The 12,237-nt window shown below is 37.1% G+C and overlaps 1 protein-coding gene across 4 annotated transcripts; it reads right to left on the minus strand.

Annotated features, from left to right (window-relative positions):
• Nucleotides 1-1,051: 1,051 nt before the first annotated feature.
• Nucleotides 1,052-10,799, minus strand: LOC132034341 (acyl-CoA-binding domain-containing protein 4). 4 transcript variants are annotated; one of them, XM_059424658.1, is made up of 17 exons: nucleotides 10,479-10,799; nucleotides 10,042-10,114; nucleotides 8,655-8,718; nucleotides 8,428-8,580; nucleotides 8,268-8,345; nucleotides 7,603-7,707; nucleotides 6,304-6,370; nucleotides 6,156-6,217; nucleotides 5,660-5,799; nucleotides 5,412-5,538; nucleotides 5,200-5,314; nucleotides 4,930-5,018; nucleotides 3,624-3,707; nucleotides 3,175-3,495; nucleotides 1,864-2,382; nucleotides 1,702-1,761; nucleotides 1,052-1,338 (listed from the first exon to the last, which is right to left on the minus strand). In XM_059424658.1, exons 2-17 carry the CDS (start codon nucleotides 10,077-10,079, stop codon nucleotides 1,258-1,260), a joined length of 2,103 nt encoding a protein of 700 aa, XP_059280641.1. In that variant the 5' UTR covers nucleotides 10,080-10,114; nucleotides 10,479-10,799; the 3' UTR covers nucleotides 1,052-1,257. The 4 variants fall into 4 exon arrangements, with proteins under 4 accessions (XP_059280641.1, XP_059280640.1, XP_059280642.1 ...); XM_059424657.1 differs by having other exon boundaries at nucleotides 10,042-10,132; nucleotides 10,464-10,799; XM_059424659.1 differs by lacking the exons at nucleotides 10,042-10,114; nucleotides 10,479-10,799 and adding an exon at nucleotides 9,195-9,489.
• Nucleotides 10,800-12,237: the final 1,438 nt, after the last annotated feature.

Below are 12,237 nucleotides of genomic sequence, written 5' to 3' on the forward strand. Positions count from 1 at the left end.
TAAGCTAATGGGCCAACCCCACTAGTACAGGAATTGTAAGACATTTTTTTGCGCGGATTGCCCTTCTGTTGGGTTAAATTTTGTCCCTCATATTTGTGATCTTTAAATTTTGCCCCTTATATTTATGGTCTTTAAGTTTTGCCCTTCGCTTGGAAAGGTAGGCGATACCTGAGGTTCTGAGTTCGAACCCCCGTTCAGGCATAAAATAAAAAAAATAATTTCGCAAGGCAAGGCTGGGGCGTGCATGCTGGATCCGGCATACACGCCCTCTTAAGGAAAAACTAAAGTTATGCTGGATCCGGCATAACTAAAAGTCTGCCCATAAGGCAGAATTTTTTCTTAAGGCATAGTTTAGTTATGCCTTATGGGGCAGACTTTTAGTTAAGACATAACCAAAAGTATGTTTCATAAGTCAGAACTTTTCCTTAAGGCATAGACTTTGCCTTATAAGGCAAACTTTTAGTTGTGCCTTAAGGAAAAATTCCGCCTTATGGGGCATACTTTTAGTTATGTCTTATGGGGCACACTTTTAGTTAAGGCATAAGTAAAAGTATACCCTATAAGGCAGAACTTTTCCTTAAGGCATAACTAAAAGTTTGCCTTGAAAAGTTTAAATAAAAAAAAAAAATATCTCAAGGCAAAGTCTGCCTCCTCCGGCAGACTTTTAGTTAAGCACAACTAAAAGTCTGCGAAGCAGAAGCGAAATTCAAACTTCCTTGTGAATTTTTTTTTAAACTTTTAGGTAGGGGTTCAAACCCGAAAACCTATGGGTTTTTAGGTTAATGGCAAAACTTAAAGACTAGCAATTTGAGGGGCAAAATTTAAAGACCAACCCAAAAGAAGGGCAATTTACGAATTGCCCATTGTAAGATGCTTGTTAGGTTTGATTCCAGCTCAAAAGGCACTGGACGACTCTTTAGGTTCACGATATTTAGATATCTTGGTCATGATTTTTCTGTAATAAGTGAGGTTGCTAGTCCTTAAATAGAAAAAAAGATCTCCTTGGTCATATTTGGTCTACGACTTGATATGAAATATAGTACAATAGGAATTGCAGCCAGTGTACAACATTGTAGTATGCCGATAGTCAACAAAATTTAGTTAGTCGAGTGATCTATGTTGCAGGCTTAAGCAATCTGGATAGTTGGCGTTTCATTCTTCCTAAAACGAGCCAATACAGATAATTAACACTTGAAACCTAAAATATATGTACATAATCTTATCGCAACTAATATACAAAATGCCATGCTGTATATTCTAAACATGGAAAGGCTTCCGAGGTGTTGGAGATCGATTCTCCAGTGACTGCAATCTTTGTTTTAAATGGAAAACTTCAACCTGCAAACCCAAAGGAAATACCCTGATTAAGTACAATGTCAAGGTTTGTAAAGCAACCTCTTGGAGTAAGAGGAAGAAGCAACATCAAGCATAAAACAAATGAATTTCTCCATTATCTACTTACAATGTAATCGCGACAAGTTACATGATTACTTACAATCTAATAGATTCCTATGTTATCTAAGATGGTCATGTGGCCAAAATATGCATAAAGCAATTATACATAGGGATAAATCAATTGTATAATATGGGTGGTAAATCTCAAATCCCCACCCCAGAATAAGAAATGAAAGATGAATAATGTTTAAATAATATGTTGCTTATGATTTCCTTTATCATCTAATCTTATGTTTGTGATCCTACCTGCAACTGGAAAGCTCTTGCCCTTTCTCCAGCAAGGACTCCCCTTGTTGTATGCAGTTCCTGCATTCGATATCGTAGACATCAAACTTAATAAGAGTGGGCTGAAAAGTTGGCCACAGATATGCTAGGAATGGATTAACCAATAGAAACCGCTTTCTGTACCTTCTGTGTATCATCCATAACTGCTTTGAGGAAAGCCACATCATGCTCAAGCCTGACATTATCAGAGTGGACGATGTTGGATAAACTGTTAGCCTCTTCCTGGGCCAATTCAACACTAGCTAGCTTTTCTTTAAGCAACTCCATCTCCCTTACAGCGTCGGCCATCTTTTTTTCCATGTCCTGTTTACTTTTCAGAGCAGAAGTTGATTTTTTCTCTGCTTCTTCACGGCCAGCCAATGCAGCTTCCAGCTGTCCTTCTAGAATTCCGTTCTTCCTCATTAGGGCAGAAATTTTTGCTTCATACTGCTGACAAGCACCTGATGAAGCTAGTAATCCAGCTTTATAATCACCTTCTTGGAAGACAAAATCATCAGTGTCTTGAAAAAGGTTTCCACTTGCTTGTCTGTGATGAGTAGACAAATGTTCAGATTCAGAGATAGTAGAAATCTCCTCAGCCATAACTTTACGTCCACTGCTGCTTGTTTTGATTTCTATGTCCAGTTGTTTTGCTCCTTGTTCCTTAGATTGAAGATGAATGAAACATCAGTTTAACTGAGAAAAACTAAGTAAACTTCAGAACTTAAAATCACTTGATCCTAAATTATAAATCTATCTAATTGTTGTATTGTCGAGCACAGTAAATTAAAAAAAAAAAAAAATACTAGCAGCAAAAACAGCAACAATTAAATAGAAAAGACAGCCTATAAAACCTCATGAAAACACACCTCACACGGGAAATCTCAATGTTCAACAGATAACATATTATAAAAAGGGCAGTCTGGTGCACAAAGCATCCCGCGTTAGCTGGGTCTAGGGAAGGGCCGCACCCCAAGGGGTGTGATGTAGACAGCCTACCAAGAAAGAACATATTTCCATCAAGAAAGAACTAGGATATTCAGGGACTTCAGACCAAATTGATCAAAGGGCAACCCGGTGCATGAATGGTGCGTTCACGCAGGGTCCAGGGAAGGCCGCACTTCGAGGGGGTGTAATGTAGGAAGCCTACCCTGACGCAATGCGTCAATGACTGATTCCACAGCTTGAACCTCTGACCTATAGGTCACACAGAGACAACTTTACCGTTGCTCCAAGGCTCACCTTCCGAAGTACAAATTGACCAAATAGTCCAAATTCGTTTCCTATCTAATTCACCCAACAATTCATCTCAATCTTAACCAGTGTCCTATTTCATGGCCCTGTCCATAGAAAATGCAAATACAAAACATTTGATAGGTTATATGTACTCACCCATCTACTCAGGGCACATGAGATTGTGAAGAGTGAAATACTAGAATAGTTGCTATAGTTTACCTGTGAAGGGCTTTCATCGCCTGAAGTCTTAGTCATCTTTGCACAGGCGTCTTCATCATTGGAAAATTGCTTGCGAAGTGAGACATTACCAGACACAGAACTAGGATCAATGAGTAAAGACTCTGACAATGATTTTCTACCAGAGCCATGATGCTCAACCGCAGAGGCTAGATTCTGTCTCGCTATAGAATCCACATGACAGGTAGAATTAATTGGCTGAGAAGCAGGCCCAGTGGATGTCAAACGATTCCCAGCAGCTTTACTTAAACTTGATCTGCGACCCATTGACAATTCATTTTTTTCCATAATGAGTACCTCAACCTGTAAAAGAAAGATGAAATGAGGCAAAGCAAATACTTTGTACATGAGAAATTTGTTTATAAGAATATAATATGTCAACGCAAGCTAGTAGATGATTATAGAGCAAATGTTTCTGGTTTTCATGTTACCTCATTTGATGGATCTTTCTTGAAACCACCAAAAGCCACAAGAAAATCCCTTTCCTTATGCTGCACAAGGACGAGGCTGAATCCCTGGCATTCACAAAATTGTTGAAGTATACTTACATGAGCCATCAAATGGTCAAATTTATGTAGCGCAATCTAGAGCAATAGCATGTAATTTTGTCCAAGTACAGGTTCAACACCAGATCGTATGTGCACTTTATAATAGACCCCAGACTAAGTCTTTAACTACCCTTTTGCTTTAGAAAAGTTTTCCATAAGCAATAAAAGTTGACGCTTCGATTTTTTTTTTTTTTTTTGAAAGCAAACTGTTTATTTTTGCCATAAAATAATATAACAAAAACCAAACCATTCTCCGGTTTTTCTTCAAACACTAACCAAGTCCAAATACATTTTTTCATAACCGAGGGCCAGCCCGCACGGTTCGGAGCTCGGTGGATATCCCCTCTGCCCTTCTTCACTTAAATACCAGGCTTTTCTCTGCAGTAGGGTTTGAAAAGCAGGGCATGCACCTAACCCACATCTCACGCTCTGGCTTTTACCTCTAAAACAAAGCCTTGGGGGCAAGTCTAAACACATAATTTGCAAAATCATTTCCAAAAATTAGACAAAAACAGAATTGGAATTGTAGCTAGTCGCAGGTGGATACATACTGAAGGCAGAGGGTGCAGTGGTGGGGGGTTGCACCCAGCCCACAACTCGAGTTTATATATAGTTGAAAAGTTACGGAAAATACATATTCATACTTAATCCGAACATACGGTAAAAGAAAAGTAGTGAGTGCAATGATTTTTCGCGCATTTTGAAATCCCCATGAGGTCTAGCGGTTCAAACTCCAGATTGCACCACTTACATGCAGGTTCCAATCCCTCTAAAGGCCCTTCCCTCTTCTATCTTCTCTTGTTCACTGTCTATGGACTACTCTCAAAAACTAGGGACTTGGGTGGTGCTAAAATTATACTTTCTTTTTCTATGAATACAAGAAAGTAATATTTTTTATGATGAAAATTGCAAGAGAGCTAATTACATATTCAATGATATTTGCATAAATTATAATAGTTGTACTTTCACATGCAAAACAAAGCATGGCAAGATCTCTGCTAAGGTCCGGAATTATCAAGGTACTAGAGAATAAAAATTATGAGTTGACTGACGTAAAAAATTCAAAGATAGCACCAGCACAAGAACATATACTGTGAGTTGCCTGGCATAAACGTCGATAGGCATAATGTCAAAAGGCATAAGCATGTATTATAATTGTGAGACAGTGAAAAGAAAAACTGAACTGAACCTTGTTGGTTGTGATAGAAGAAGCTGGTGAAGCAACAGCGACAGACCATTCAAGTTTTATAACATCAAATATTAGAGTCTCGGCATGTCCTGAAGGAACAAAGTATAGTTAAGTACTAAGAATGGAAACAAAGGGAAGAAGGAGAAGAATAATTTCAAAAAATCTGAAAGCTCAAGAAGAAAATAGGTTCCTATTAAATGATTTTCTTTGTTGAGTGTATATCGATGGCGATGAAGTACAAGGCTGCAGTTATTAGCTACTAAGACATACTTCTTTTCCTGCTACCACCCCCAGCAATATACCATTTAGTTCCACAGAGCACTCCACAACAACCAGCTCTAGGTGAAGGATGGAATCCACGTATTTTAATTCTTGACCACGCCATCTGAGGTGAACATGAATATCTAGCATTAGAATGCTGCATATAAACGAAATTTGCATTCATTCAGGGAAAGGACAGCTTAAGATTTTATTCCACAAACCGTCTCAAAGTCAAGTGTGTATAAGTCATTTAACGTCCTGGACTTTGATGATCCACCAAAAATCAGGAGCAACTTATCATCATAGAGCGCAGACACATGGTTTGATCTTGGAGATGGACCTGTTCCCCTGCATGCATGTGAAAGAAATCAAGAAATAAACCTGATAATGCCACCATCAGGTAAAGTTAAAGGCCCAAGGAGCAGAAACATTCGTAATAATATAAATGATGTATCCCTTAGCAACTCACGTGCAATGAAGGGGCAGCCATGTCAGGGATTTAAGATCAAACATATGCATATCATTTAGCTTCCTCCTCTTCGCGTCTTCACCCCCAAATAATATCAAAACTGAGCTTGCTCTAAGGACAGTATGACCACTACGTGCAACCTGTCGATTGAATTGGGCAGTTAAAAAGAAACAAAAAAATTGACAAAGTGCACCTCAGCTATCGCACAACAAGCTGAAGTGAAATCTTTATATTTTCCTCCCGTTTTCCTTTCATATTTAAGAATAAGATAATTACCTCATAAAAGGAGACAGGTTATAGATACTTCACCAGACAAGTTAGACGTGGTGCAGAAAACAAGCTATTAACTATTACTTTCTTTTAGATAATGGATACACTGGAGTCTGCTTTATATCGTGTTAGGTGTTAAACTGAGCAATCACTTACTATGAAGTGAATACCACAAAGGAAAAAGGGTATGCACAATCAGATCGCACAGAAAGACTAGAAGCTTTACCGGAACGTCTCCTTTCGCTTCCAGAAGTGACCAGCATTCAGTTTCAATGTCAAATGCCCAGACTGCAACAGACAATTTCAGAAGAAGTATATTGTGGAAAGCACAGTTGGATTAGATAGAAACACTATAAAATTAGCAGAAAATCAACCTGAGATTTTGTCACTTGCTGGGTCAGTTTTTCCTCCAACCATAAGAATCTTTTTCCCCCATTGAACCTGTGTAATAATAGACAAATTTTATGATGAACAGTACTCCAACACGACATATTTCACACCACAAAAGGATACATAAATCAGATTAACCAATTGAATTATAGCATCATAGCAGCAAACCTCAGTGCTATCATAAAAGTACTCCTCCGTCCCATCTTATGTGAAGGCATTAGACTGGGCACGAAGATTAAGAATGAAAGAAAAACTTTTGAAACTTGTGGTCTAAAACAACCATAGATATTTGTGTGGTTATAAATCATTTCAGTAAGGGTAAAATGGGCAGTTTAAAGTTAAATTATTACTAAATATAGAAAGGTGTCATTCTTGTTGGGAGTGACTAAGGAAAGAGTGTCACATAAATTGAGACAGAGGGAGCAAAACACAAGTAGTGGACCTGTACATAAACATATATTTCTCTTCTTCATCTGAAGTCAATTACTGATATCAAATATCATTGCGATTGGGAGTTAGACAGTTCAGACAATATTCATGTAGATATTCTTCAAACATCCAATAAACTCCCTTCTTTCCAATTCCATTTTGTTTGCTCTAAAGCTATTTCAATCCGTTCCATAAAAGATGCTTTTTTTCCTAAAATAGAAAATCAACAATTTACACGCCCCCTCCACATCTTCCAATTATAATAATTATTATTCTTTTCAGAAAGTTGGTTTCCCAGCCAGCTTTGGCTCACCAACTAATCTATCAGGCAGCCTCCTACATGAATATTGGGGGCCCACACTGCGTGTCATAGTTGGTCAGAACCTGAGATCCCCAAGTTTGTCATTCCCATACCTCAATCACTCAGACATCCCTTTGGAAATTATTTGCCATCTATTATTTTGATATCTTTCTACCCAAAGTTCAAACTCAAGCATAATAACTTATCCAGACTTTCTTCTGTTAATCTCCATGACACATCAACCATATTAACTAAAATAGGACAGAGGACATATCAGACAGACAACATTTTTAAAAGTGAGCTTCAGTTTTTTACCTTTGTGGAATTCATAGATAAAGGACATCTTCATGAAGGAAGTTTTTCAAATTTCTTTAACTAGATGTTAGCTAGGCAAATGTTTCCATTAGCAGGTTTCTCAAAACCTATAAACTCTTTCTTGAAAGAGAAGTATCACCAAGACATGATGCATCTCTATATCTGTTACAATTTCTTGACAAGCAAAATTCAAAAGGGAAGCAACAAAATAGACTAGAAAAATTGGAGTAAAGGTTACCAAAGCATGGCCCTTGCATGCTGGGATCTTTAGAGGAAGACTGGTGGGCGAGAGGTAGAGCTTTGATGAAGCTGTTGTCCAGGAAAAGCTATCAAAATTTAGCACCTGAAATGAAAATGAACGCATGCCACTGGTATCAAGTATGCCACCTACAAAGCAAGTTGCACGACACTAATGATTGGAACTTGTCTCAGTTACAATCTAATTATTTCCCATTTTTCAAAGATCAATACAACTCAGAAATTTTCTTCTGACTTAAAAGGTCAGGAAAAAAAAAAAAGGAAAAGAAAGGGTTCCATGGTTTTAAAAATCCGTCCGCGAACCAAGACGAAGAAGCTTCTTCTTACTTGTTGGGCACAGACATTAACGCCATATCTCTGCCTATTTACGTGTTTTATTCTACACATTTCGTCCATTTATGCGTGTTTCCTTCAAAATCTAATTTCTAAATTCAGCATGTCTTCTTTAATATTATATTTTCTTATTTATCAACGGATAAAAGTTTGATGTTGATCTTTGGTGATAATTATCCTTCGGATTCCAAAGTGAAATCGAATGTTATTTTGTTTGAAGCGCGAAGAAGATCAAGATTTCTGTTTATATTTCCAGGCAGGAGTCATCACACTTGAGAGATAATGGAACTTAAGGAAACATCACCATTTTACCTGCACATCCTCTAACAACCGGCTACCAGTTTCTCCACCGACAACCACCATCTTGTTCCCAACTACAGCTGCTGCATGCTACTCAGTAAAAGCAAGATGTTAAGTTTTAAAGCATCACAATTTTAATAACATGTGCTATCTTTGACCAGTAGTCAGTTACATTGAAGCGAGGTGTAGGTTTTTCTCCAGCTATAGAAAGAAGCATCCAGTTTTCTGAGCCACCTGAAGCACAATTGTTAAGCTCAGGTGCACCTGATGAGCATTGACAACTCTTTTCTTCTGAATCATTATTACTATGAGGAACACCTTCACCCTGTCATTCATAACGAGCTTAAACTTCATGCTTCTCGTATGCAACAGAAGGAAAAGTTGCAATAAAGGTCTTACACTGGAACTGCTAGAATGCTTGGGTTGCCTCATTGGACTTCTAGTTCCTTGAGCTGAGTTCAACCTGAATAAAATAGTGATGAGCTCAGAAGGATAGAACTAGCATATGGTTCAGAAGACGTAGAATTCTGAAACATGCTATGCTATAATGAGGACATTCATATCCTTAAGAAGTCCAGCAACAAATTCACGTGAGAGATGAAAAGCCATGAGTACCGATAGAAGGATTTTAGCAACAGTACGCAAGGACTTCATGTTACTGTTATTTTTATTTTTATTTTGAAACTACATGTTACTGTTATTTATAAGGAATATAGCATGCCAAAAATTGTACTAGAGATCACAATGGCATCTTACACATGAGGATCTGAAATGGGAGCACAAATGAATCAGATGATTCATCTTAGACAACCCTAACTAGTTTGGGACTTAGGTGTAATGATTGATTGAGCGAAATGACATATTACACAGGGAAAGGATTGCAAAGAAAGCAAAATCATATCTGACATATGGGAGAATCTTTCAGTAATTCTCTCTTACCTGACATAACTAAAATTAAGTTCAATTTCACCTTCCACAAGTGCTTCATAGATAGAGATCGTAAAACTTTTATGATGGGTCAAAATACAAGCCAATAGAGCAAAACTGCTGTTCAGCAATGCCAAGTGCAATAACACATTCAGTACCTAACCTCTTACCGATGCAATTTATAGTTTATGACAAGGGGTGAAGCTACAACTCCTAGAAAACGCTCATGGAGATCTCCATCTTATGAGCTAAAGGCAACATTCAGTTGCTAAATTCGAATTTTTTAATAATGTACCCAATTGAAACCCAAAATCAGTAGAGCTATGTTTTTTTTTTTTTTTTTTTGAAAAGGTAACAGTACAGTAGAGCTATGTTAAACATCTCCAAACTCCGCTATTTTGAGGAGAAAATCCTAAGTTCTTCTGCCACTAGCAACCAATTCTAGAAAACAAGAAGCCTTTTGTCTAGACTATTGTGAATTTGCCAGCAACACCAACCCGGTTAGACTGTTAAAAGATAACATGAATAGGTCTTAAACCAAATTAACTAACTTCAACATGTCGATAAGTTCTTAAACTAAGCTACACATACATGTTGTATGTATAATTTTTACCTTATCTAGGTGTGAGTAAAGAAAGACTATTGATTTGCCAACAGAAAATCTCTTTTTGAAATGGAAATATGCACAATCTCTTCTGTAATAAGTTCCAGCATCTCAATCCTAAACAATAATAAGCAATCATTCATGGAAAACTAAGCACACCAGGCACAAAACACACATATACACACAAATAGTGCAAAAAATACACACATTTTAGCTACATATACAGTTTCTAGGCATAAATAAGGATGTCATTACCTCCCCAGCTTCATTCTCCGTTTCGAGAACCCAAACATTTTGTTCAGCAACAAATACTGCTTCAATACAATCACTCAAACCTTCAAAAAAACTGAAAACAAAGCCACATTATCATCTAAACCACCAAATCACATTTTCATGAAAGAAAAGCTCAGACTTTGAAGCATTTCTAAAAACTCCATCCGTTTCAATTTGTTTGTCTGGTTTTGACTTGACACAGTTAAAGAAAGTAATCCAGAGTGAAAAAAAAAAAAGACTTTTGAATCTTGGGTCCTAAACTAAAGACACATAAACTGTATCAAAATGCCCCCTTTAATCATGAAAGAAACATTCTTTTTTAAACGAACTAAAAAGAAAAGTAAGACAAACAAATTAAAAAGTCAGGAAGTAAAAACTCAACCATTATAAGTGCAAAAACTCACCTCCTAAGTAAAAACAATGAAGAAAACTAGGTTTTGACAATGCCCACTGAAGCTCACTCTTGGATCATTTACACTGAAAGCAACAAAAAATATCTCCAAAATGTGTATACACACACCTGTATGTGTATCTATAGGATAGGTGTAGAGATACAGAAATGTGTATGTCTACAGTTTTGGTGATGATTTTACTGTGAGAGAGAAGTGAGCTGAAAATGACTGTAGGTATACACTTTTGTATCTATAGGTTAAAAGTAGAGATACATAAATGGTGTATGTATAGGTTGCAGTTGATAACACTGAGGAAATGAGTTGAAAATGACTAAAGAGAAGTGCGCATTTTAGCATATCTACTCCACAAAAATGTACATGCACACACTTTGATGTGTATCTACAAATCAATGTAGAAATACTTCCATCTCAATTTAAGTGTTTTAGTTTGACTGATCATGAAGCTTAAAAAATAAAAAAATACTTTTAAATCTTATCATTCTAAATTAAAATACACAATAACAATAACAAGATACCCAATAAAATTTCACAAAATAAAGCCTGGGGAAAACTAAAAATGTTTGTAATATATTAAAATATCATTTAAATTTTACAGTAATATTATAAACTTACTAAAAAGCAAGATATTTAAATTGGAACAGAGAGAGTATAAAATTGGGTATGTATAGGTGGGTGATATAATATGACTGAGGAGAGAGAAAGTGAGGTGAAAATGACTTGAAGGGCGCATTTTAGCATTTCGTTCGTTTGTGTAAATTTGTCATTACGTGGGATTACGTAAACCATTGCCGTATGAATGCTAAGATGCGCTGTGGGTGTTTAGTGAAGCGTTGTTTGTTTGTTTGATATGGGTTTTGGGAAAGAGTGGCATTTATTGCGGGGGGAAGAAGTGGGTCCAGTAGGCCCACTTTTATTATTGGAACTTGTGTCAGAAAGGATAGTTGTTTGAGTTGGGCTGAATGTGGCTACTTCTAGTGGCCCAGCCCAGACTAGTTGGGTCTGTTTACCGAATCTCTTTTTTTGCGCGGATTGTACTTCATTTGGGATGGTCTTTAATTTTTGTCTTGCAAATTGGTGGCCTTTAGTTTTTGCATTTCGCCTGATACCACAAAATTATGGGTTCGAGACCTAGCTCAGTTAAAAAATAAAATAAAATCGCAAGATAGAGTTCTGCAAAATTGTGCCTTAAAAACTTTACCTCAAGGCAGAATTTGCAAAATTCTGTTCATGCAAAACTCTACATTAAGGCAGAAAATTCTGCCTTAAGGAAGAGTTTTGCCTTCAAAATGGATCAGCTTTAGTTGGTATTCGTTATACATTGGCTAAGGAATGGGAAGGACAAACCCTTGAAATGGCTTCAGTGGATGGAGAACCAAGCAGATCGGTAATCAGATCCAATTGGTGAACCACATTATTCCCGGGAAATAATGCCTTAAGGCCAAATTTTAAAGGCAAAACTCTGCCTTAAGGCAGAAGTTACCTTCAGGCTGAAATTTTGCCTTAAGCCAGAGTTTTGCCTTGCAAATCCAAACTCTACCTTGCGAATTTTTTTTAAATTTTTGACTGAGCGGAGGTTCGAACCCGAAACCAAGGGATTTTTAGTGAAGAGAAAAAATTAAAGACCACCCCCCAGCGAAGGACAATCCTGCAAATTGCCCTTACCGAATTAGTGGAATTGGATGAGGGTCATTTGCACAATTTTCCTTATTCGGGAGTGGTCTTTAATTTTTGTCCCTCAAATTGCCGGTATTTAATTTTTGCCCTT

Source organism: Lycium ferocissimum, chromosome 10 (genome assembly GCF_029784015.1).
Source record: "Lycium ferocissimum isolate CSIRO_LF1 chromosome 10, AGI_CSIRO_Lferr_CH_V1, whole genome shotgun sequence".
In the NCBI taxonomy this organism is placed as follows: Eukaryota; Viridiplantae; Streptophyta; class Magnoliopsida; order Solanales; family Solanaceae; genus Lycium; species Lycium ferocissimum.

What these genes read in the sequence shown, in the direction of transcription:
- LOC132034341 (XM_059424658.1), bottom strand. Translation starts at nt 10,079, where the DNA reads ATGTTTGGGTTCTCGAAACGGAGAATGAAGCTGGGGAG. An exon ending in AGCATTCTAGCAGTTCCAGT is followed by an intron (nt 8,581 to 8,654) that starts GTAAGACCTTTA and finishes TATGAATGACAG; the next exon opens with GGTGAAGGTGTTCCTCATAG. An exon ending in AGCAAGTGACAAAATCTCAG is followed by an intron (nt 6,218 to 6,303) that starts GTTGATTTTCTG and finishes TGTCTGTTGCAG; the next exon opens with TCTGGGCATTTGACATTGAA.